The following is a 27,680-nucleotide window of genomic DNA, read 5'->3' on the forward strand; positions in this document are numbered from 1 at the left end:
GCAAAAATAAATAAATAAATAAAAAGCAGGAGTTGCTTTAAAGTAACAAAGATCAAAAGAAGCAAAGAAGGATATTACATAATGATAAAAGGATCAATGCAACAAAAAGAGCTAAAGATCCTAAATATATATGCACCCAATACAGGAATACCCAGACATATAAGACTTATAAAGAGACTTAGACTCCCACACAATAATAATGGGAGACTTCAACATCAATATTAGACAGATCAATGAGACAGAAAATTAACAACAATATCCAGGATCTGAACACAGATCTGGAACAAGTAAACTTAATTAACATTTATAGAACTCTACACTTTAAATATACAAAATATACACTCTTATCAGTACCACATCACATATATTTACAGGTTTAAATGAGATATTGGTTGGCTGCTTGTTTCTTATTTTCTTCCCTCATTTTTTTTTCATGTCTCTATTATTAAGCACAATTATAGGCATACCCATTTTTAGACTGCATTCTAGCCCAGGTAGTAAAGCAACACCCCTATTCTCTCTCCCTCTTCCTCTTTCTCTTTCTTCCTCTCCTTCATTTTTTTTTTTCTAAAGAAAAAAAATATCCTATAGCTGTTCCTCACTGGGCCTGCCTGACCCCACCAGCTCACCCCACCTTTGCTATTAAAAAAAAATAGTAATACAAATGGAAAGCTGGAAGCCCAGAGATATGAAGTGACTTGACAAGGTTACCATACGTTGGAAGCAAACTGGACTAAGAAGCCCAGTGTCCAGACTCTCATCCCATTGCCTCATGTTCAAATGCGTAAAATAAAGGTAAGATAGTGGGGAGTCTTCAAAACGTTATGATCTTTCACATATCTAAGCATTTCTGTATTCGACAATTATTTGTCAAGCACATAGTATGTGCCAGGAACTAGGTTCAACATTCAGATATGAGGAATAAGACCTTGGTTTGTCCTCAAGGGATTTTCCATTTGTTGGGAAAGGTACTCCAATCAGTGTCCTCTGTGCAGAGGCAGTGGTGAACATAAGCATTATCCAAGTATGGAGAAGCAACATATAACCCAGTCTTGGAGAATTAGGACATGCTTCCGCAAGAGATAAGAAACACTGCCAGGCACAGTGGCTCACGCCTGTAATCCCAGCACTTTGGGAGGCCGAGGCAGGTGGATCATGAGGTCAGGAGTTTGAGACCAGCCTGGCCAAGATGGTGAAACCCTGTCTCTACTAAATGGACAAAAATTAGCTGGGCGTGGTGGTGGGCACCTGTAGTCCAAGGTACTCGGGAGGCTGAGGCAGGAGAATCACCTGAACCCAGAAGGCAGTGGTTGCAGTGAGCCAAGATCACTCCACTGCACTCTAGACTGGGTAACAGAGCAAGACTCTGTCTCAAAAAAAGAAAAAACAAGAAAGAAAAGAAAAATAAAAAAAAAGAAACACTAGCAGAGGTTTGAGGGACCAGAGGAGTTGGCCAGGGCAAAGGTAAAGTGGGCAGCATCCCAGGGGAGGAGAGAGAGAAGGTATATGCCTCCAGGTGAAAGAGCAGCATGTTTGGGAAACTGTAACTATTTTGCTGGGGGCTGGTGTGTAGTCCTAGGATTTGATGGAAGATCAAGGTAGTATTGGTAGCAGAAATCAGATGTTACCTGAACCATGTCAAGGAGTTTGGACAAGATGTCATCAATGGGAAGCTGTTGCAAGCTTGCAAGCAGGGGAGATTTATGATCAGGTTTATATTTGAGCACAATCCCTTTGCTGCGATATAGAGGCTGGGTCCCAGAGAGGGGAGGATGCAGAGCAGCACTGCCATTGATCCCCATGGAAATGTGGCATGAGCAAGGAAGGAATGTCTGTATTATCGCTCTGAGATGCGTGTTGCCTCAGCACACTTAGCTTGTCATAGGATTTGCATGTTTTTTTATTTTTCTGACTAACATAATCATTAAAAGAGCAATTATAGAAAAAGAAGAGGAGAGAAGAGAGGGCCTAGAATGGATCCTTGAAGAACATGAACATATAGGCAAAGGCAAAAGAAAAGAAACTCATGAAGTAGCCTGGAGAGAAGGAGTCAGAAAAACAAAGACAACCAAGAAGATGCGAAATCACAGGAGCTAAGAGGAGGGAGTGCTTTAGCAAGGCGGGAGGGGTCCACTGGGACAAATTCTGCAGAGGAGTTAGGTAAAATACAGAGTCAAAAGGTCTGGTGGAGCTCCATAAAAACCCACTAGTGATCTGGTAACTGGTTTTGAGGAAAGAAGCTAGGTAGCAGTGGGTCAAGGAGAGAATGAACTCGAAGGAAATGCAATCACTCCACTTTCAGCTTTTGTGGAGCTTGGATCTGGAGGGATGCAATGGGCTAGGGCATCAGTTAGAAGGAAATGGGAGGCCAGGCAGGAAGGGGTGCGTTTCAGCACAGCCGTTCTGTTGACAAGATCTGAGGAAAAGTGAACAAATGACTTAAGTCCACAAAGAGGGGGTGGAACTCAGAGCACAGGTGAAGAGAAAATTAGACAAAGGGATCAATGAAGTAAAACACCATGCATATGAATGAAGCATTCACACTTAACAAAGAAAGAGGAAAAAGCATTTATCTCACAATTAATCTTTAACTCTTGGAAGAATTTTTATTTTACTAGTGTGATTACACACAACTTTCTAATAAAGTCAGGATTCCTGGGGAGAAACATCCAAAGACAGGTATACCTCAGGTCATATTGATTGGAGGACAAGGCAATCAGATTAAAAAAAAAAAAGTCAGTCTTTTCAAGAGGTAGGGAAGAGGGAACATTGGATTTGTTGTAGGACATCTCAGGAGAAAAGTCTACAGAAAGGAAGAAACCATTACGTTCAACCTATTAATTAACCTTAGGGAGAGAGACATGATCCCTTACTACATGAGTGCGAACTAACCATTTGGGATCTCAGTGTGTAGTATGTGTGTATTTGGGTCTGTGTGTGTATGTCAGCATAATGAGAGAAATTTTTCCTCAAATAAGGAAAGCATCGGTGGTGTTTATAAATAAAAATAAATAAAAGCAGAATCAGCTGAGTAACCCCCTAACTATAGTTATTATGACAACTACTTACCATTTATACATGAATACCAAAGACATAGACACTTATACTTATCCTTGATGTGTTTATCATATTAATTTTGTTTTAACTGGTTTGGCATATAGCTGAAATCTGTTTTTTAGGTCTCAGTTCTTCTATTACTCAAGGAACATAATTGCTCAAAGACTAATTTCTCAGAGGAATATAGATTACAACATCCACATGATATTAATTCTTTGGACATTCAGAAAGCCTTTAAAAATCTGTTTTCTATTTACCCAGCAGGGTAATTCACCTGATAGGAAAAACTAGAGTTAAACAGTATCTAATTTTTGAAAAAACTTAATAAAAACAAAATCTCTTTGAATTGATCGTAACCCAGTATGAATTGTAAATGCAAGTGTGTGTCCTCCCTCTTCACCCAGGCTGGGTCATCTCATAGCCTGTGTGAGGCTGTGAGGCCCCATGAGGTTCCTTCTTCAAAAGATGAACTCATTTCTTCTTTTTTTCTGGGCTTGAAAATTGACGGCAAAGGGGAGTTTTTGCCACATAATGACTTTAGTGTAAAAGTTCAATTTTTATTACTCTATATAAGAATGACGGTGGTGAAGCTGGGTGAGGGGGAGTTTGGAGCAGAGAGCTAGAAGAGAGATGACTTATAGCGGAAATAAGCCTGTTATATCAACAGATTGCACAGACAAAATACTTTAATCCCAATTTGGAATTCTTAGATATATATATTTTAAAAACTATGTTCTAAATTGCGATTTGCCTTTAAAGTGTGTGAGTGTGTGTGTGTGTGTGTGTGCATGTGTATGAGAGACAGAGAGAGAGAGAGGATATACACACACATGCACACAGAGCACAGTAGATTAACAAAAAGAAAATGTGCTATTGTGTGCCAAGCCTGGAGTCAATGTGGTAAGGGAGGCTTTCTATTAAAAATAGTAGGCTCATACATAATTATAAGATCATGTGATATAATATTTGTATTTTCAAATACAATAGATAGAGGCACATGTCAAAGGGTATGAGAAGCACAGAGAATTAATTCCTGCCTGAGGAAGAAACATTTGAGGTGAATCTTGACCAATGAACAGTGAATGCTCAGGAAGAGGTACAATAGCATGTGCAAAGGCACAGAGCATGAAAAACTATAATGAAACATGACAAGTCTACATGACAAGCTAAGAGGCTTTAGGCAAGGAGATACCCTGAGAGGTTTGGAGCAGAGAAGTGACATGTTCTGCATCTAGAAAGATAAGCCTGGCAGCACTTGTAGAAGACTAGGCTAGGGCACTAGTGGGGACGAGGCCAGAGATGATGGACTGAGTGAGGACAATAACCAGGGGGTAGATAGGGAAAAAGCAGATGAAGGACACATGGGGCTTGCTTACTGGTTGTTGGTGGGGGATGCGGAGGGAGAGGCCAGCCCCGCCTGTCGGTAAAGGAGCTGATGCTTTTACCCTCATCCTTCTCACACAATTGGTTTGGAAAAGAGTTCAGGGAGGAGATATGATTAATTATTATACCCCCAAATCCAATTCATGTTATATACTTTACTCTGCAACTTATTTTTAGGCTTAACAGTATATCCAGGGGTAATATTAAAAATGGTAACAACTGAGTAAGTGGCAGTCCAGGTGTGTTGCAGACTCCGAGGACAATCAGTGGGACTCAAACTCATTCTTTTTAAAAAATAACTTAAAAAAATATATAATAGTTGTCCATGTTTGGGGGATACATGTGACATTCTGAGACATGTAATGATCAAATCAGGATAATTGGGATATCCCTTGCCACAATCATTCAACTTTTCTTTGTGTTGGGAACATTTTAGTGCTTCTCTTCTAGCTATTTTGAAATATGCAATAAATTATTGTTAACTATAATTTCCTTCTCAAATACTAGAATGTATTCCTTCTAGCTAACTGTATTTTTGTACCCATTAACCAACTTCTCTTCAGCCTCCCTTCTCTTCTTCCCTTCCCAGCCTCTCATAATCACCATTCTGCTCTTTACCTCTATGTAAAACTCATTCTCTGCATTACTGGTATGAAATCCCAAAGCGTGAAATGTATTATAATTCATCCATCCATTCAATTGTGGGTGAGGGATCACTTAGTTTCTCTTTCATTGTCACCACAGACAATGCTGCACCTTTCAAGCGTATCTGCACATTTCTGCTTTGAAGACACTTTCATGTTTTATTTCATGTGAATCACATTTTGTAGCATCTTACATTGTCTTCTACAGTATTATTTGGTGTTCAGATACCTGATACTGTGTGTAAACAAATATTTAAACATACTAAAGGCCCAAAGGCAGGGCATGCTTACCAGTTATCCTTCCAAGGCCTGGGATCCTTGACCCAGCTTCCCCAGCCAGATGAGCTCCCAAGCTGTGGCCAATCAAGTGCACTTTAGAAGGAGAATATCCAAATTTTTTCTGAAAGGAAAACAGAATAAGTATTTTTACAACAGCAGTGGAATAGCTTAAATATGATTTTAAAAAGAGAGAAAAAAAAGAGCCAACATGGTTCTCCCTTTTACACATAAGATAGGCACTGGTAAAGTCTCAAAGTGACACCTCTGCCTACATCCTTATCCGACTGAAGGAGAACAGATGGGCTTGGAAGAATGGCTTCTATAGGAGCTCTTCTGCTTGTGCTAAGGGGCTATCCTGTGGTCCTTGGAAGCAGGAGAACAGCTCCAGCAACTATATTTGTGCTTCTAGCTCCATGGTGATCCTTCCTGAGGCCCAATCCTTTCAGCATGCCCACAACACGCATCAAAGGCAGTTCATTACTATAATGTTATCCACCTTGCCTGTGTCTGTATCCTACAGGTTAAAGCAACACTAGAAAATGTATGGGATAACTTTGGTTTTAAAACAGGAGCTTTAAAGAACATTCACAAACACAAATAACTCAGTATCAAGAAAGCAAATGACTCAAATAAAAAATGGGCAAAGGATTTGAATAGTTCTCAAAAGAAGAACAGCAAACAAAAACATACAAACAGCCAACAGATTCATGAAAAAATATCAAACATCCCTAATCATCAGGGAAATGCAAATCAACATCATAATGAGATATTACCTCACATCTGTTAGAATGGCTATTATAAATAAAAGATAACAAGTGCTGCCAAAGATTTAGAAAAAAAGGAAAACTTATACACTGTTGGAGGGAATGTAAATCAGTACAGCCATTATGGAGAATTGTGTTGTTTCCTCCAAAAACTAAAAATCAAATTACTGTATGATCTATCAATTTCACTTCTGGGAATACGTGCAAAGCCATCAAAATCATTATGTTGAAGAAGAGCTATTTGTGATCCCATTTTCATTGCAGCATTAACCACAATAGCCAAAATATGGAATCAACCTGTGCCCATCAATGAAATAATGGATAAAGAACATGTGGTATACCTATACAATGGAAAAAGGAAATTCTGTCATTTGTGACAACATGGATGAACCTGGAAGACATGCTAAGTGAAAGAAACCAGGCACAGAAAGACAGACGCTGCATGACCTCGCTTAATATGTGGAATTTAAAAAAGCAAAACTACATAAGAAGAGGAGAATAGTTGTTATCAGAGGCTGAGGTTGGGCTGGGTGGGGAATAGGGAGATATTGATCAATGGGAGCAAAGCTTCAGCTACATGGGAGGAATAGGTTTCTGAGATTTACTGCATAGCATAATGACTACAGTTGATAATAATGCATTGCATATTTCAAAATTGCTGAATAGATTTAAAATGTTCTCATTATTAAAAAATGGTTTGAGAAGTGTCAGATATGTTAATTAGATTGATGTAATAATTCTACCATGTATACATGTGTACATATATTAAAACATCACAATATACCCCATAAATATGTGCAATTATTATTTGTCAATTAAAAACAAAAATTTAAATAAAAAAGAGTATTCACAAATAGATTATACATCTAGAGTTTAAACAAACCAAACTGTGATAGGGAACAAAGGAGCAAGCATTTTTAAATGTTTTAAATATCAGAATAAATTTAACATGAAACCTACCATCTTAACAAAATTTTAATTGTACAACACAGTTTTGCTAATTACAGGCATGATGTTGTTCAGTAGATCTCTAGAATTTACCTATCTTGCATAATTGAAATTTTATACCCATTGAATAGCAACTCCATTTCTCTTCTCTTTTCCCCACCTCCTGAAAAGAAGCACTCCACTCTCTACTTCTATGAGTTCACCTACTTTAGATACCTTATGTGAGTGGAATCATGCAATATTTGTCCTTCTGTGACAGGCTTATTTCACTTAGCATAATGTCCTACAGGTTCATCTGTGTTGTTGCATATGACAGGATTTTCTTCCTTCTTAAAATTGAATAATATTCCATTGTGTATATGTACATTTTCTTCATCTATTCATTTGCTGACGGACATTTAGGTTGTTTCCATGTTTTGACTATTGTAAATAATGCTTCAATGGACATGGAAGTGGAGATATCTATTCTAGATCCTGATCTCAGTCTTTTGGATAGGTACCTAGAAGCGTGATTGCTGGATCATATGGTAGTTTTATCTATATTTTTTTGAGGAATCTCCACAGTGTTTTCCATGATGGCTGCATCATTTTACATTCCCACCAACAGTGTACAAGAGTTTCAATTTCTCCTTATTCTCAACATTTACAATTTTATTTTTTTGAAAATAGCCATTCTAAAAGATGTGAGGTGGTATCTCACTATGAATTTGATTTGCATGTCCCTGATGATTAGTAATGTTCAATATTTTTTTATAAACGACTTGGTTATTTGCATCTTTAAAAAAAAGTCTATTTAAGTCCTTTGCTCATTTTAAAGTCAGGTTGTCTTTTTGTTATTAAGTTGTTAGAGTTCCTTATATATTTCGGATGTTAAACCCTTATCAGATACATTGTAACATATATGGTTTGCAAATATTTTCTCCCATTCCATAGGTTGTCTTTTTACTGTGTTAATGGTTTCCTTTCCTGGGCAGGAGCTTTTTAGTTTGATGTAGTGTCCTGTGTTAGTTCATTTTTGCATTGCTATAAAGAAATAACTAAACCTGGGTAATTTATAAAGAAAGGAGGTTTAGCTGGCTCATGGTTCTGCAGGCTATATACAGAGCATAATGCTTGAATCTGCTTCTAGTGAGGCCTTAGGAAGCTTAGAATCATGGGGGAAGGCAAAGGAAGAGCTGGTGTTTCACACAGTGAGAGCAGGAGTAAGAGGCAAGTGGGGAGGTGTCATGCTCTTTACAACCAGATCTTGTGCAAACTAACTGAACAAGAACTCACTCATCACCAAGGAGGTGGCACTAAACCATTCATGAGGGATTCATCCGCTTTATCTAATGCCTCCCACTGTAAGCCCCATCTCCAAACTGGGGATTACATATCATGATGAGATTTGGAGAGGAAACACACCTAAACCATATCATTCCACCCCTGGGCCCCTAAACCTCATGTCCTTTTCACAATGGAAAATACAATCATCCCTTCCCAATACTCCCTCAAAGTGTTAATCATTCTAGTGTCACTCAAAGTTCAAAGTCAAAAGTCTCATCTGAGACTCAGGCCCAGTTCCTTTTACCTATGAGCCTGTAAAATAAAAAACAAGTTATTTACTTCCAAGATATAATGGTGGTACAGGGATTGGATAAACAGTCCAATTCCAGAAAAGAGAAATTGGCCAAAAGAAAGAGGTAGTAGGCCCCACGCAAATCTGAATCCCAGCAGGTGAGGGATTAAATCTCAAAGCTCCAACATAATCCTTGACTTCATGTCCCAAATCCCGGTGTGAGGAGTGGGCTCCCAAGGCCTTGGGTAGCCCTGCCCCTGTGGCTTCTCTGGGTGTAGCCAACATGCTGCTCTCTGGGGCTGGAGTTGAGTGCCTGCCAGTTTTTATAATCATGGATCTTCCAGTGGATCTACCATTCTGGGGTCTGGAGGGCAGCAGCCCCTTATCACAGCTCCACTAGGCAGTTCCCCAATGGGGACTATGTGTGGGGGTTCCAACCTCATGTTCCTTCTTGGCATTGCCTTAGTAGAATTTCTCTGTTGGGGCTCTGCTCCTGCTGCCTGGGCACTCAGGCTTATCCATATGTCCTCTGAAATCCAGATAGAAGCTGCCAAGCTTCCTTCATACTTGCACTCTGAGCATTTGCTGATTTAACACCACTTGAAAACTTCCAAGGCTCATGGCTTGCACCCTTGGGGGTTTGTTCTAAGCTGTACCTGGGACCCTTGGAGCTGAGGCTGGAGCCTGAGAAGCTGGGATGCAAGAAGCAGTGTCTTGAAGGCTGAGCAGGGCAGTGGCACCCTACCTATCTGATTGTAGATTGTTAGAAGCAGCCAAGCCATATCTTGAATGCTTTGCTGCTTAGAAGCTTTTGCTAGATACCTGAAGTCATTACTTTAAAGTTCAACATACCAAAGATCCCCAGGGTGTGGACACAATGCAGCTAAGCTCTTTGCTATGGTGTAACATGGGTGACCCTTACTCCAGCTTCCAATAACTTCATCATTTCTATCTGAGACCTCATCAGCCTGGACTTCACTGTCCATATCTCTATCGTCATTTTGGTCACAACCATTTAACAAGTCTCTAAGAAGTTTCAAGCTTTCCCTCATCTTTCTGTTTTCTTCCCCAAGACTCTCCCAACATCTGCTCACTTCCCAGCACCAAAGTCACTTCCACATCTTGAAGTATCTTGAAGTATAGCAATGCCCTGCTCCTTTTTACTCATTTTTTTGTGTTAGTTCATTCTTGTGTTGCTGTGAAGAAATATCTAAAGCCGAGTAATTTATATTAAAAAAAAGAGGTTTAATTGGCTCATGGTTCTGTAGGCTGTATATAAAGCATAGTGCCAGCATTTGCTTATATCAAGGGCCTCTGGAAGCTTACAATCATGGTGGAAGGCAAAGGGGGTGTTGGGGTACCACATGGCAACAGCAGGAGCAAGAGAGTAAGGCAGGGTGCCATGCTCTTTTAAACAAACAGATATTGTGTGAACTAACTGAGCAGAACTCATTCATCATCAAGAGGATGGCACTAAGCCATTGATGAGAGATCCACCCCATGATTCGATATCTCACACTATGCCCACCTCCAAATTGTTGACCACATTTCAACATAAGATTTGGAGGGGACACACATCCAAACCACATCCTCCTTTTTGTCTAGTTTTGCTTTGGCTGCCTGTGATTTTGGTGAAATATCCAGGAAATCATTGTCAAGTCCAATGCCATAAAGCTTTTCTTCTGTTTTCTTTTTTGAATTTTGTATTTTTAGGTGTTATGTTTGTCTTTAATCTATTTCAAATTGATGTGTGTGTGTGTGTGTGTGTGTGTGTGTGTATGTGTGTGTAGTGTAGACAAGGGTCCAATTTAGTTCCTTTTTATGTGGATATCCAGTTTTCCCAATGCCATTTGTAGGAAGAGCCTATCCTTTCTTTATTGTGTATTCTTCCTACCCTTGTGGAAGATCTGTTGACAATACGTGCATGAGTTTCCTTCTGAGCTCTCTATTCTGTCCCACTGGTCTCTATGTCTGTCTTTATGCCAGTGCCACACTGCTTTAATTACTGTATTTTTGTAATAAATTTTGAAATCAGGAACTGTGATGATTCCAGCTTAGTTCTTCTTTAACAAGATTGTTTTGGCTATTTAGGGTCCTTGGTGCTTCCATATACATTTTACAATTGTTTTTACTATTTCTGTTAAAAAATGCCATTGGAATTTTGATAGGTACTACATTGAATCTACAGATAGCTTTGGGTTGTATGAACATTTTGATAATATTGACTCTTTTGATTCATGAACACAGGATGTCTTTCCATTTATTTGTGCCTTCTTTAATATAGGTCTGTTTAGATTATCTATTTCCTCATGATTTAGCCTTGGTACGTTGTATGTTTCTAGAAATTTATCAATTTCTTCTAGGTTATCTTAAATTTTATTGTGTAATTATTTATACTAGTCGCATGTTCCTTCTATCTCTGTGGCCTCAATTGTCATGTCTCCTCTTTATTTCTTATTTTTTAAATGTCGGTCTTCTCAAGTTTGTTTTAGTCTAGCTAAAGGTTTGTAAATGTTTAACTTTTCAACAAACCAACTTGCAGTTTTGTTCATTTCTTAATATTTTTTATTGACTATTTTGTTCATTTCTGCTATAATTTTTTTTATTTCTGTTCTTCTGCTAACTTATTAGAATAAGTTTATTTTCCTTCATCTAGTTCAGGGGCATCCAATCTTTTGGTTTCCCCATGCTACAGTGGAAGAAGAATTGTCTTGGGCCACACATAAAATAAACTAACACATCATTATACATAAACTAATGTATCATTATATCTGATGAGCTTTAAAAAAGGTCCATTCATAAATCTCATAATGTTTTTAAAAAGTTTACAAATTTGTGTCGTGCCACATTCAAAACTGTTCTGGGCTTTGGGTTAGACACGCTTGATCTATTTCTTTTAGGTGTAAACTTAGGTTGTTGAATGGAGATCTTTTGTCTTTTTAAACTTATCACTATAAACTTTCTTCTTAGTCTGCTTTTGCTGAATCCCATGGATTTTGGTATCTTGTGTTTTTGTTTTCATTTGTCTTACAATATTTTCTAATTTGACTTTTGATTTCTTCCTTGACCCATTGGTTGTTTAAAAGTTTGCTGTTTAATTTCCACATATTTGTGTATTTTCCAGTTTTCCTTTTGCTATTGATTTCTAGTTTCATTCCACTATGGTCAAGAAAGATACTTGGTATGATTGCAGTCTTGAGTTAGCTAAAGTGTTGTTCTGACCTAATTTGTGATCTATCCTGGAGAAGGTTCTGCATGTACTTGAGAAGAAAGTGTATTCTGCTGTTGTTGGGTGAAATATTCTATACACATGTGTTACGTCCATTTAGTCTGTAGTGTTGTTCAAGTTTGCTTTCTTATTTGTTTTCCATCTTGATGACCTATTCATTATTGAAAATCAGATAATGAAGGCTTCTACTATTATTTCACTGCTGTGTATTTCTTCCTCCAGCTCTGTCAATATTTGCTTTATATATTTAGTTACTCTGATGTTGTGTCCATATATATTTATAATTATTGTATCTTCCCGGTGAATTGATTCTTTTATCATTATACAATGACCTATGTCACTTCTGATACTTTCTGAATTAAAGTATATTTTGTCAGATACAAGTACAGTCATTTGTTTTCTTACAGTTACCATCTGCATTGATTATTCTTTTCCATCTCTTCACTTTAAACCCATGTATGTCTCTAAAATATAAAGTGAATCTCTTGTAGACAGCATATAGTAAAGTCATTTCAAACTATTCAGTCCTTATCCCCTTCATTCTTCTTTTTATTCCCCATCTTCCTACCCCATTCCCAAGCACCTGCTTGCCCCAGAGCCAGTCCAGGTGGTAAAGTGTGGTGGTCTAGTAACCTGTGATGATATGACAGAAAGAGGTGGAGAAGAGATTCAGTTGTTCCTTTAGCCATTTTATATCTTTTGATTAGAGAGTTTAATCCGTTTACATTTAAAATAATTATTGATGGAGAAGGACTCACTGTTGTTTTCTGTTTGTTTATTTTGTCTTGTTTTGAGACAGGGTCTTGTTCTGCCACCCAGGCTGGAGTGCAGTGTCAAGATCATTATCATAGCTCACTTCACCCTCAAACTTTTGGACTCAAAGAATCCTCCTGCCTCAGCCTCCTGAAGATCTGGGACTACAGGTGCATGTTACTATACCCAGCTAATTAGAAAAAACTTTTTTATTTTTTGAGATGGAATCTCACTCTATTTTCTAGGCTGGAGTGTAATGGCATGATCTCGACTCACTGCAACCTCTGCCTCCCAGGTTTAAGCAACTGTCCTACCTTAGCCTCCCAAGTAGCTGGTATTACAGACACCCACCAACATGCCTGTCTAATTTTTGTGTTTTTAGATGGGATTTCACCATATTGGCCAGGTTGGTCTTGAACTCCCGACCTCAAGTGATCCACCTGCCTTGGTCTCCCAAAGTGCAGGGATTACAGGCATGAGCCACCATACCTGGCCCTAAAACAAACAAACAAAAAACCTTTTTATAGAGACAGGGTCTCACTACGCTGCCCAGGCTTGTCTTGAACTCTAGGCCTCAAGTGATCCTCCATCTGAGCTTCCCAAAGTGCTGGGATTACAGGCATGAGCCACCACATCTGACCATTATTACTATTTTAAAAAATGATTTTCTACCTGTCTTATAGTTCTTTTGTTCCTCTTTTCCTCTATTGTTGTCTTTCTTTGGGTTTTGTTGATTTTTTGTATTAATATACTTTGCTTTTTAAAATCTTTAGTGTATTTTCAATAGGTACTTTCTTTATGGTTACCACAGAGTTTACATAAAACATGTCATAGTTAGAATAGTATAATAGTGTATTTTAAGGAGATAACTTAATTTCAATCACATATCCCAAAATCTACACTTTTACTCCTTCACATCACGTACTTCATGTTATTGATGTCATAATTACATCTTTTTTAAACTGTGTATCCATTAATATATTTTTATAGTTATAGTTAATCTTAATACTTTTGTCGTTTAACTTTTATACTAGAATTAAAAGTGATTTACCTACACATATTACAGTATTTTGTATTTGTCTATAAGTTTACCTCTACCAGAGGTAGAGATAATATATTTTATTTTATATTTCCACATTCTTTCTTTTTTGTTTTTGTTTTGGTTTTTGCTTTTGAGACAGAGTCTCATTCTGCTGCCCAGGCTGGAGTACAGTGGTTTGATCTTGGCTCACTGCAGCCTCTATCTCCCAGACTCAAGTGATTGTGCCTTAATCTTCCATGTAGCTTGGATTACACGTGTGCACCACCATACCTGGCTAATTTTTTGTATTTTTAGTAGAGAACAGGGTTTCACTATGTTGCCCAGGTTGGTCTCGAATTCCTGATACCAAGTGATCTGCTTGCCTCGGCCTCCCAAAGTGCTGTGATTACAGGCATGAGCCACCACACCTGGTCTTCAGTTATATTTTTTTGCTCCAAGATTTGTTTGGTACTCTTTATTTATTTATTTTTAATCTTCTTGTTGAAATTCTCACTTTGTTCATGCAATATTCTCCTGACCTCATTTAGCATTTTTATGATGGTTATTTTGAATTGTCTGTCAGGTAAATCATATATCTCTGTTTCATTAGGGTTAGTTTCTGGAGATGAATCTGTTTCTTTGGTATACAGTGTTTCTTCATTTTCCTTGACTCTTTATATTGGTATCTGCACATTAGAAAAAATAGCCACCTCTGCTAGTGTTCATAGATTGTCCTTTGCGTGAGAAGATTCTCACCAATCAGCCTAGCCAACAATTCCAGGTGCTTGTCAAACCTCTATGCTGGTCCAAACCACATCTTTGTTCTTAGCAGCCCTCAAGCGTCTAGAGTAAGCTGAGTGTCATTAGTACTTCCAAGAGAGGCAAGACAGGAGTGGGTCTCTCAGACAGCCCCTGGAAAAGTCGGAACTTTTGATTTGCAGTCTAACTCTTTAAGGGATTCTACTCACTCACTTTGTCTGTACTGAGCCAGAGGAAGGGGCTATAGTGACTGCTTGAATGCCATCTTTCTTCCCATCTTTGTTTTCATTGGCCCCCAGGTACTAAAATGTTCTGGGTTCTATCAAAGCTCCAAGACATGTGAAATTGAAGTATTACCCTGAGCAGCCCCCAGAAAAGCTGGACCATTGGGTATGAAGTTCCACTTTTTCCCTCCACAAAGTGAAGCTGGAAGCTAGGAGTTTCCTTCAGATCATATAGTGCTGGGTCAGAAGGAGTTAAGACAAGAGGGTATCTCAAATTTTCCTCCTGCCTTCGGTTAGCTGGTTTTGTATTTACCCAGGGTGTAAGAGCCTCTCAATTAGTTTCTGAATTTCTCACAAAGAAAATTTGTCTCTGTGTTACTGTTGAATCGGTATGCTTTTAGGAGAAAGAAGGATCCAGGTCTTCTATTATCTTAATAATGTCACTCCTGAGCAAGCATTTTTAGTTTCAGCTGTTTCAGGCTCCCATAATTATAGTGAAAATCAAACAACTCATTTTACTTGCATACATTTTTCATTTGATCAAATGCTTCATTTTTCCACCAGTTATGACAGTTTTATAAGTCACAGAACAAAGAATATTTTCTCTCTCATTTATGTATGTGATTAACTGACAATGAATGGTGTATAGTCTTTAGGATGTCCCTTCCTCTACTGCTGCCACTATTTTAAATGTCTATTTTCTTTCCTATCTCCTTATATAGGTTGGTATTTGAGATCATTTTCAGCACTTATCCCCTTCATTCTTCTTCTTTTTCTTCCCCATCTTCCTACCCCATTCCCAAGCACCTGCTTGCCCCAGAACCAGTCCAGGTGGTGAAGTATGGTGGTCTAGTAACCTGCGATGAGATGACAGAAAGGGAAGTGGAGAAGAGACTCCGCTATTCCTTTAGCTCCTCCTTTTTAAAGTTTGAATCCTGAATTATTCCTAGGGACCCTGGAGCCCACTCACCTTAACCCTTTTCCCACTCCAAGGTGGCCTGTTAAATTCAATGAACATTTAATTCAACAAATATTTTTTTCTTCAGTTCTGCAAACATCTCCTGTCAGCTTCCTATAAACCACATTATTTATTTACTGGACATAGGAAAGCCCACAGCTCAGACCCTAAGATCAATAAAGAAATTCATGAAAGCTTACAGCTGGCTTTTTTTTTTTTTCTAAATAGGAGGTGAATCTGATTTCATCCCTTGTACACAAAGACTTTCTCCAAATATCTTGTACCCTAGTCTCCCCTGACAGAGTGGGAAGAGAAGACAGAGAAGTGTCAGGGCATAAATGAGTCTTTGGATCCCTAATTCCTTCTTCAGGATGTTTACTGACTGTGGTCAGTGTTCAAATGTCACCTAACCTGGCTGCTCATCCAATTCATTTCTGCTCCTGCCACTCTCCATTCTATTGCCTTGCATTTTCTTCACCCAGTACTTGTTGCTGACTACATTTTCTTGTCCATTTTTTTCTGTGTGTGCCTCCTTCGCCTACCAGAGTATACACTTTGTCAGAGCAGAAACACTGCCTTACTCTCAAGTCATATCTTCCATTCCCAGAACTGTGTCCAGCCCACAGTAAGTACAGATTGAAATATATATTTGTTAAATGAATGAATGAACCTTCCTTAAAAATCTGAAAGGATTATGCATCTTTAGATTTTACTACACTGCATTTTAGGGTGGGAAATTACTTTTTGGAAAGCATTTGGAGATTCATCAATGTTGCAGTGTATAGGCCTAATAAATAGCAAGGTCTATTTTATTCTTTTAGAGAATATGTGGGTTAAATAGTTGTTAGGTCTGGACTGGCCTACAGACCTAACTAATTCACAGGCACAGAATCCTCTTTTTGTGTGAAAATGCATGTCATGATATAAACAAATAACATTTGTAAGATGGTAACAGTTTATAATTCTAAGGATAGATTTACAATGTAATAAAATTTATTGAGATGGTCCAACACGCTGACCAAGGCAGTGGCCCTGAGGGGACAGTTTTTAGTGATGAGCCTGTGTAGACACACTGCCACCAAGTGGTACTTCGAATAACCACAGTCTCTTTACTACAAAGAAACTTTTCTGTTTGCCATAGACAAATGCTTATTTCACATGTTCTGTATTTGTCTAAGCTAATAAAAAAGACATAAAATTGTCCCAACTTCTGAGTGTTAAAATCCAAAACCAAATCAATGTAATTTTAAAGATTTAACTCTTCTTACCACTAGAACGTCAATAAAATAAGCCACCTCAGCACCAACAACACGGAGATTGTTTACAGCATGGATGTATTCCAGTGAACCGTTGATCCAATCTAAATTAATGCAGTTTATATCTTCCACCTGGAGCAATGCCTGGAACAAAGATTCATGTAAATATTAAAGAAATAAGTGTTATAAAAAACCAAAGTTCTCAACACTGAATTCCATAATAAGAAATTATACTAGTAGGTTGATATTGTTAGGCTTTGTGTCCTCACCCAAATCTTATCTTGAATTGTAATTCCATTAATCCCCATAATCTCCACATGTCAAAGGAGAGACCAGGTGAAGGTAATTGAATCATGGGGGTGGGTTTCCCCATGCTGCTTTTGTGATAGTGAGTTCTCATGAGATATGATGGTTTTATGAGGGACTCTTCCCCTTCACTTGGCACTTCTCCTTCCTAGTGCCTTATGAAGGAATACCTTCTGCCATGATGGTAAGTTTCCTGAGACCTTCCCAGCCATGCTGAGTTGTGAATCAATTAAGCCTCTTTCTTTTATAAATTACCCAGTCTAGGGCAGTTCTTTATAGCAGTATAAAAATGGACTAATACATAGATATTAATAGAGAACCTACTACAGACTAGGCTCTGTCCTAGCCCATAGATAGATAGATAGATAGATAGATAGATAGATAGATAGATATTAGTAATTAGTACCTATCTCATTGACAATTAAATAAATTTATATATGTAAAAGATATAAATGTGTATTCAATATATATTAAATACACACACATATATATATATATATATATATATATAAATTTACTTCTTACTCAGTGAGATAGGTACTCATGTTGTCTTCAGTATATGGCCTTATAAATAATTAATTGCTTATGATCTTAGCAGTCTATTAATCTTAAGTATGAGAGAGAAAGATTAATTTAGTGGAGTTAACTTGGAAATTGTTTTTCTTAAATTAAATGAGAAATTGACCATACCGTTTAATCTTCTGTCAAGAGAAGAATTTATTTAAGAGTGGTTATACAAATTTGCTCCCCTTGTAATCTGTGCAATTTATAATAAAAATAAATGGGAAATGGATAACTCATTTGAGGCCCTGGAATGTGGATAACTGTGGATAACTAACTGGAAGATTTCCATGAATATACATCAGTATCTTGCAAAGTACATTCATGTTAAACATAAAGCTCTCATGCTAGTGTAAAAAGGAGTTTATTCACATCATACATTGCACATGTCCCTCTGCCATCTGCCATCTGTTTTCCATCCAGCTATGTTGATACGGGTGATCTTGTTTGTTCCAAAATATGAGGCTTGGATAGATAAAGGATTGACTGCACTGATCTCCTGGTTCAAGCAGAAAGAGATTAAGGAAAAATGATAATTAAAAATTATGTAATAGTTAGTAGACCTATTCTAAAGCTGCTCAAAAGTCTTTCACTAAATTTGATTTTTAACAACTTTCTTTAATATACTTTTACTAAATAATTACTGCTACATATAAAAGTCCAAACATTATTATTATTATTACTTAGAGACAGGGTCTAACTCTGTTGCCCAGACTGAAGTGCAATGACTACCATAACTCACTGCAGTTGCAAATTCCTGGGCTCAAGCCATCTGCCCTTCTCAGCCTCCTGAGTAGCTAGGACTACAGACCCATGCCACTACACATGACTAATTTTAAATAAATGTTTTTTAGAGACAGGGTCTCATTATGTTGCCTAGGGTGATCTTGAATCCTGGCCTCAAGATCTTCCTACCTCAGCCTCTTAATTTGCTGGGATTATAGGCACAAGCCACCACATCTAGCTCAAAAAATTAATGCATTTATAAAATGCAGTATACAAATTCAACACAAGGAAAAAAAATCTTTGATTTTTAAAGAAATGTTTGCAAGACAATGTTGAGAAGTTTAAATCAGAATCTCAGTAAATCTTACTTTTGTATAACATTTCTCAGTGATCAATGTAATTCCTGAGAATTAAAACATGCCTTAGAAGCATGCTGAAAGCATGGCAAAAATGGAGGTTGTCCACTCAACTTTATGAGTAAGAAATTGAGGTTAAATCTCATCACATGAAATATAACAGCTTAATGGAGATAATTTTATATGATTATGTCAAACATTCTTCTTGTATTTTGCTGGATTGCCTTAATAACTAAACTCTCAAAGACTTTAGGATTCTATTAATTTAAGTGATTTTGTTATATAAAAAAAAGACACATGTATAAGCAATTTGATTGAAAAAAATGAATACTTAAATCAGCAAATAGCGAGTCTGACAATGGTGAATCCTATAACCAGAAAGCAACACATTTAGATATTTATGAAATTCAAACAAAGAACCTATTTCTAGCTACCTGTGTTTAAAAGTAATGCAATTAATCATACAATTTGCTGGCTAGGTGATGTGTCTCCAAGACTGTAAGCTAATGGCTATGAGAGTCGTAAGTTGGCTTGTGTAGTAATTATAATAGCTAACACTCCTATCTGTCTATTTGCCAGGCATCGTTCTAAGCACTTTATAGGGTGGCTCGTTTAACTCTCACAACACTGTAAGGGAGGTAGTAATTTTAAAAATTAGAAAGGGGGGACACTGAGGGGCCAAGTAACTTGCCAAAAAGTATTGCAGCTAATGAACCCTGGAGCCAGGGTTCAAATCCACATGGTCTTTGAAGTTATGTGCTTAACCACTGGAGTCTCAAGTCAAGTTCTGATTATAGTGTTCTCTGCTGATAGGGCTCAAACCAGACATGAGATTTGCTGAAGTGGGCAATAAAATCAATTGTCTTCAGGCCTTCTAGGAAGCACTTCTCTGATGAATAATGCAATCCACATACAAAAACATTCCAGCTATGTATCTAAGAGATCCAGATGCTCACTCCTTTCAACTTTCTTAGGCCCAGCTGGAGCTCCTCAAACACCCACTATAGCCCTGTTTCTACATCAGAAAAACATTTTGTAGGAAATTTAGTCCATGTTAATTCTTTTCTCATCATGAGAATAGTTTGAATAGGTGAGACCTGGAGCAAATCTCCAAGTGGCATTCTGACAGGTATTGTGGGATCTGAGCATCTTCTGTTGTCATGCTAGTATAAAAAGTTTATTCACATCATACATTGGACACGTCTCTCTGCCATTTGCCATATGTTTTCCATCTAGGGTGATCTTGTCTGAGATCACTGAGGAGTTTAATTAAGTAGAATAGGTAGAGAAAACACTTTCATTCACTTCACATTCACTCTGTCACAACCCTGTAAAGTAGCTTTTCAATATAAACATGGGAAACTCCATGCAGCATCATGGGATCAAAAGAAGACAGCTTGGATTCTGCTGCCACAAGGGTAGGAACCAGAAAATGATGTCAGTATCGTACAGAAGAGGGTATTGAGAGGAAGGGTTAATTAAAGTATCAAGGTTTATCTGGGCCTTTTAGCATTCTTTGACTGAGTAGACATGAAGCCTAAGAGGTACAAGATCAATCCATTCTGATGACTACATTTCCAGTGATATCATCTCTAGCAAGTAAAAAATAGTTACCAGTTAGGTAGGTTCTATCCTTGACTAATGCTGCAGACACAGAAACTACCAGAAGTGTGCAACACATCCATCACCACCATGGCTGTATAAGTCACTCTAGGTTAAGGAGTCATAGATTTATGGAGAAGCAGGTTGGTTTTATTCTTACAGAAAGGTAACTATAAAGACCTGTGAATTCCAGAAGACCAAGTTTATCGTACCACACCACATTTACCTTTGATAATTCCTCACTTGAAGAAAACAGTAAGTGAATTGTGTAGAGTTATTTTTATAAGTGAGTCAAATCCATACAGCATATGAGTCAGGTCTGTGGAAATCCTTATTTTAATTATACACCTTGACTCATCCTATATCATAGTTGTTAGAAAAACACTTTAACAGCAAACAATAGGCTTCTATCCATTACAAAATTCAGATACATATCTGGTTTAATTACACATGATTCTTTTCAAATGGAGGGAAGTGGGGAAGGTGTGAAGAACATTATTTAGGGAAGTACTCATCTACAGATGGCAGATTTCAGTAAAGAGTAGTGTGTACATACGTATGTGTGCCTGGTGAGCAGGCAGCTACAAATCAGATCATATTTGTATGGTAGGAAGGCATAGAAGAGGGCTGTCTTGGCTAGCAAGGCCCAGCAGTATATGATGGGTCTGATGGAAAGTAAGCCCCAAGGTTACAGATTCAGGTAAAGACTGGAAATGATCTTCTCTGGCCCCCTTTTTTTCCTGCTCCCTAAATATAGATCCTCCACCCAGTCCTAGTCCTGCCCTCATTTCCTGCTTCTGAGATTTCATGTACTCTTCGGGTTTCATTTTTCTTTTTCCTTTTTTTTTTTTTTTGAGACTGAGTCTCACTCTGTTGCCCAGTCTGGAGTGCAGTGGTGCTATCTTGGCTCACCGCAACCTCCGCCTCCTGGTTTCAAGCAATTCTTCTGCCTCAGCCTCCCAAGTACCTGGGATTACAGGTGCCTGCCACCATGCCCAGCTAATTTTTGTATTTTTAGTAGATACGGGGTTTTACCATGTTGGCCAGGATAGTGTCGATCTCTTGACCTCATGATCTGCCCTCTTCGGCCTCCCTAAGTGCTGGGATTACAGACGTGAGCCACCGCGCCTGGCCAGGTTTCATTTTTCAGCTCTAGGTAGAAGACTTTTGAATTCTTTCTCCAGCTCTGGACTGCCTGCTCAGCAGTCAGACTAACATCTCCAATAGCCTGCTCAAGCCTCTCCTGTCCAGAATCTAACTCTTCTCTTTTATCCTCAGTTTTTCTGCTAAGAGGGTTATCATTTTCCCAATGATTCACATGTGAAATCTCAGGATAGTTTATGATGTTATCATGTTGATTTTCTATTAACATACTCACATTCATTACTCTAGTTCAGGCTGGTTTCTCATGTGTGATCCAAACTGCACTACAGCTTTCTATTTAACATTGTCAAATGGAACTTTCTGTGATGATGGAAATTGTCCATATTTGCACTGTCCTTTATGGTAGCCACTAGCCATGTGTGGCTACTGAGCACTTGAAATGTGGCTGGTATGGCTGATGAACTGAGTTTTTAATTTTATTTAATTGTAACTTTAATAGTCACATGTGGTTAGTGGTTACTACGTTGGAAAGCACAGTTGTCTCATAATCACTTTCTTCCAGCTTCAGACGAGAGATCACACTTCAGCCAGAGTAAATGCCCTAAAGCATCTCTGGGAAGCTCTCAATGGGGCCTCATGGCTCACAGGATGAAGTACAAACTCCTCAGGAAGGAACTATTAAATTGTTCTTCAACTACTTTTCTAACTAACTTTACTTTTGAAGACTTCTCCCCTGTCCCCAGACTAACCCAACATGTCATTCATCAGATAGTCCTGTGGTTTCTCTCCTTTATGTTCATGCCATTTTCTTTGCCATTACCCTGCTTATCTCTGCCTGTGGGAATCTTGCTCACCCTGCAGGATATACTTCAAATACATGACCTCCTCAAAATGTTACCTGGTTCCATGACTGACCTCAAGGTGAGCTCTTCTACACTTTGTTCCCAGAGTCTTTCAATTCCATCTTACATCACAAACCATAATTTGTGCTGCAAGAAAGGTATTTGTTTATATGTGTCATTTCTTCTAATGTAATGAACTTAAGACTGTTCTGTTTATTCAGTTCAATAGATAATAGGCATTCTTGCTTATTCACAGTCTTACAGATGGAAGGTTCTCAATAAGTACATTGACTGAACATAATATCAAGTTTACCTCTTATGAAACAATGTAAGAGCAAACTTCATATTTGAATTTTAAACAGATAATAACAAAATCTGACTAATAATACTGAAAAGAAATGTTTGCCTTTAAGTCAATAGCACATGTCAGAATAGGTTACTGTATCTATGTCTTCTGTGTCCATAGCCACATCTTGTATTTTAGAATAATCCATATGTGAAGGCTGCAAGTTAGCTTACCTGATAGGCATTGGGACTGCGTATAGTGTAGAGCAGGAAACGAGTGTTTATCTTCTCTGGAGACCAGGGTAAACCTACCAACTCTGTTGAGAAAGTCCTGATCCATGGTAAACCGTCTTTGAAACACCCTAACCTTTCATAGCAAACTTCTTTTCCTGCAGCAGAAAGATGGAGTGTCAGTAATAGAGTAACCAAGCTTAGAGAGAGGCTATGTTTCTTACTATGAGTTAAAGTAGTCTTTAATTTTGGATATTAAACACTTATTGGATTTATGGCTTGAAAATATTTTCTCGCATTCTATAGGGTTGCCTTTTCATTTGGTTGATTAGTTCCTTTGCTGTTCAGAAGATTTTTCGTTTAATGCAATCCCACTTGTTCATTTTACTTCTGTTGACTGTGCTTTTGTTGTCATATTCCAAAAGAATCATCACTACAGCCAGCATCAAGGAGATTTTTTTCTATGTTTTCTCCTAGGAGTTTTACAATTTCAAGTCTTACATTTAAGTCTTTATTTCCAGTTAATTTTGTATATGGCATAAGATGAGGGTTCAATTTCATTCTTTTGTATATGGACATCCACTATTCCCAATACCATTTGTTGAAGAAGCCTATCATTTCCTCATTGGATATCCTTGGAACCATTGTTGAAGACTAGCTGACCATAAAAACACGGGCGTATAATTTTGTATATGGCATAAGGGTTCAATTCTATTCTTTTGTGTGTGGATATTCAATTTTCCCAACACCATTTGTTGAAGGAGCCTATCACTTACTCATTGTATATTCTTGGCACCCTTGTCAAATACAGTACTAGTTGACCATATACACATGGGTGTATTTCTGGACTCTCTATTCTGTTCCATTGGTTTATGTATCTGATTTTATGTTAGTATTAAACTGTCTTGATTACTATAGTTTTGTAGTAAGTATAGTTTTGAATCAGGAAGTGTGCTGCTTCCAGCTTTGTTCTTTCTTAAGATTGCTTTGTTATTTTTGAGTCTTTTGTGGTTCCACATTAATTTTAGGATTGTTTTCTCTATTTCTGTAAAAAAAAATACCTAAAGAACTCATACAACTCAATAGCAAAAAAGCAAATAACTAAATTTAAAAATAGGCAAAGGACCTGAATAGACATTTTCCTTTAGAAGATATACAAATGGTCCACGGGCATATGAAAAGATGCTCAACATCATGAATCATTATGGAAATGTAAATCAAAACCTTAAAGAGATATCTATCATCTCACACTTGTTAGGATGGTACTGGCCACATTTTAGCCCCAGCAAAGCTCAGCCAGAGGGCAGGCTTGAAGCTGAGAGATAACAGCTCAAAAACCCAGCACCGCCCACTCTTCACTTTGTCTCACCTCTTCCTCCAATATAGTCAATAACACTGTATTTGTCGTTGTTGTTCCTGTTTGTTGTCTGTTTTGTTTTTTGCTCACTTATTGGCTTCTATTATAAATTTAAATAGTAACCTTCTATTTTCTGATCCATACATCGTATTTTTTAGAACCTGACTTCCAGTTTACTAAGAGGAAGGTTTTAGTGGTACTACCTCTCCCTCTCTTCTTCTCTTCCAGCTTCCAAGGTCTGTTAGCTTTATAATGTTGCTTTCATACTGTTGAGACTGATAATATTCAGACTTTGCTCTATAAGCATAATTAATCCTTCTATGTTTTGTCTACAGGCTGATTCCAAAAAGTTGAAAATCAATAAACAGAATTCATATTATTATGACTAGATAAATATTTTTGGCTTCAGCCAACTAGCATGCTATAATTACCTTTCTTTTCTGCACTTACATTGTTCTGACACTCGTTTTCTTCAAAGGAGATGATTCAAATAAATTCTCTTTTCTACTATTTGAATTACTCAGGATCAGTGTCATTGTAGTTTACTCCATATTTAGATCATGCCTATCTTGTACTGTTTGTGTTTTCCTATATTTTCTGGTTGCCTTTTTTTTTTCTTTTCCTGGAAGAATGAACATGTGCCTTCATCAATATATCCCTAATATACTGCAGCTTCTTAATATCTCTCCTGCCTGGAATCCATTCTGACCCTTTTCTAATTGGAACCAGTGACTTCATAGTTGGATCATGGCTTTCTAAAACCGACTTCCGTTTTTCCTAGAATGCCCAGCTGCCTTTATTTTTTGCATTCTGTTGCTTTCTTCCTCCAGGTTGTCAACTACATTATTCAGTCTATGGATTTTAAAATGAAGATTTTGATAACTAGTCCCTATTTTATATGTGTATCACTTACCAAGGTTATCTGCCACAGTGTTCTTTTTTACATAAGTAAATACTCTCAGAGAGTGTAAAGCTAAAAGAAAATAGATGTGATAAAGCAGACTAAACAACATTAGAAGGTATTGAAGCCACTTAAGAAAAAAATGGAATGATTAACAGTTCTGTAAAAATAACATGTGCTATAAAATTAATACATTGAAATTGCGTCAATAACTTAAGTGGCAAATAATAAAGGATATCATTTTAAAATTATGGTATTGAGGAACATTATTCTGCCCTTAAAATGTTTATAGAGAATTTGTAATAATATCTGTAATGGAAAAAAATTCAAATAAATTGTACCAAAATATTAATGGTGAATCACAGTGGTTTTTATTTTCTTATTTATACTTGTCTAAATTATCAAATTTTCAATAATGAATATGAATTACCTTTATAATAAAAAAAGTCACAAAAGGACAGAAAGAGTACTTGTGTACCAAATTATGCCTAGTCTGGTTTTTTTGGTCTTACTACTAATAATAAAAATACTAAAAACAGATTTAGTCTTATGCGTCATATATATATGAAAAAATGAAGACTTAGAAAAAGTGATGATCTAAGTCAAATGTATTTCCTATTTGTGGTAGGAAAGTAATTGAACCCTTATGCCAGTCACTCTATTACTAAGTGGAATTGGGAGGTATAGCCTAGCTTTTCCTAGGTTATGCTGTGGTAATAAACAGCGCCCCAAATCTCACTGGCTTACAAAAATTAAGGTTTATTTCTTGCTCATGTTATCCTTTGGCTGCAGTGGTTTTAGGTTGGCCCTATCTCTGATATACCAGTCTTCTGCATTGCAGAATTCAAGCTAAAGGAGTAGGCCCTCTTTTGAGCATGCATCTCTTGGGGCAGAGGAAAAGGATTTAACTGTGGAACCATGCAAAGGCTCTTAAAGGTGTCTAGAATTGGAATACCGTCTTCAGTGTCATGTGGTCACAGGTAAATGTGTATAGTGGTCTTACAGGGAGGGAGAGTCAATATCTGGGGAACAACAATACAATACAATCTACCATGGAAGGGTATGTAGATTTCAGTTTTTATAAGTGCCACTAGTATGACAACCTTACATGTTCTATCAGAATGAAAACCTGTTATTTTAATTTGCATTTTATTTAATTATCAGAAACTTTGAATATCACTTTGTGCACTTCTGGCCATTGGTACCTCTTCTGTGGATGAGATCTTTGTGTCCTGTGCATATTTTTCTAAAGTTTGTTTTTGCTTATTTATTTGTAATAACTCTTTAAAGAGTGGAGAAATTTGTCCCCTTTTAGTCAGATATCTGGCAAGTATACTCAAATTTGTTGTTTATATTTTTGTTTTGTTTATTTTACTTTTGCCATTTAGAAGTTTTGCATTTATGCAATTGAAATCATCAAGCTTTTGCTTAGTGGCTTTGGGGGTCTTGTCTTGTTTAGAAAAGCCTTACTCCAAAACTACTAACAATTACACTGTTTTCTTTCATTCTTCTATTGTTTTATCTTTTACTTTGGAATATTTACCCATCTGGGATTTATTTTGGTGTAAGGAGTAAGATTTTCATCTAGAATTTCAATTCTTCTATCATAAATTTATGCGAAGTCTAGTCATTTTAACTTCAAGCACATCTAAGGTTATTTCACTTTATTTGTTTAAATTTGCCATCATGGTTTTCTGTTTCATTAGTTTTATTAAGCAACTGCCACAGAGGTTTATGAATTCTAGTTTTCCTGTTTGCATAATTCACTTCTACTTTTATTTTTATTGCTTAAATGCTTTCTCCACCTTTACCTATTTTTTTCCAGTTTCTTCAGTTGTTGAGTCATTATATTTTAATATATTCTCCAGTTGAAATGCTTTATTTCTCCTTTGGCCTAATAGTTATTTAAATAAACATTTGAAAAACAGTACATTACATGAAGCTAGTGTTAACTGGTTAAGAAATCGTGTAAATTGGCATATTAGTTAATATCTTCCTAATTTCCAATTAATATAGAAAGGAGTCACTGTTATCTCTTACTGTGAGCAGGCTTTTCTGATGACACAGAAAAGCTGGCAATTGGGTTCAATAATGTATTCAAGAAATATTTGTTTGTTTGAGTGCCTATTATTTGCCAGATGCTATTAGCAATGGAATTCAGCAGTAGAAAAAACAATTCTAGCCCTCATGGAATATATAATCTAGTAGGGGACATAGAGACAGGCAATAAGTAAGAATAAGTTTTTTAAGAATGGCTACGTTAAAACAGTGACAGGTGCTGAGAGGAACCTAAAGCAGGGAAGGGATGAGGGTGTGTGTGCATTTATGTGAGGAGGGGTTTGCAGTTCAAATAGGGTGTCCAGGGAAGGCCTCACTAAAAAGATAGCATTTGATTCAGGACCTGAGGGAGTGAGGAGCAAACCACGTGGAGATGTGCGGGACAGCATTCCAGACTGAGGAAAGTAAAGTACAAGGCTCTGCAAGGAAGCAGGGAGCCTATTGTGATTGAAGAATTATGTGGAGGCACCCGGACTAGGGCCTAGATAATGGAGACAGGGAGAAGACAGAGCTCCACA

General features: G+C 37.3%; 1 protein-coding gene across 2 annotated transcripts in view; it reads right to left on the reverse strand.

Annotated features, from left to right (window-relative positions):
* PNLIPRP3 (pancreatic lipase related protein 3) overlaps positions 1 to 27,680 on the reverse strand; it is a 49,827-nt gene that overhangs the window by 18,253 nt on the left and 3,894 nt on the right. For both annotated transcript variants that reach the window (XM_017543803.2, XM_037743966.1), the window contains exons 2-5: positions 22,850 to 23,004; positions 18,080 to 18,199; positions 16,846 to 16,977; positions 5,376 to 5,484 (exon numbers count right to left, since the gene is read on the reverse strand). In XM_017543803.2, coding sequence (XP_017399292.1) covers positions 5,376 to 5,484; positions 16,846 to 16,977; positions 18,080 to 18,199; positions 22,850 to 23,004 — 516 coding nt within the window. The remainder of the gene's footprint in view (positions 1 to 5,375; positions 5,485 to 16,845; positions 16,978 to 18,079; positions 18,200 to 22,849; positions 23,005 to 27,680) is intronic.

The sequence above is a fragment of the Cebus imitator genome, unplaced genomic scaffold (genome assembly GCF_001604975.1).
Source record: "Cebus imitator isolate Cc_AM_T3 unplaced genomic scaffold, Cebus_imitator-1.0 Scaffold161, whole genome shotgun sequence".
NCBI lineage: Eukaryota > Metazoa > Chordata > Mammalia > Primates > Cebidae > Cebus > Cebus imitator.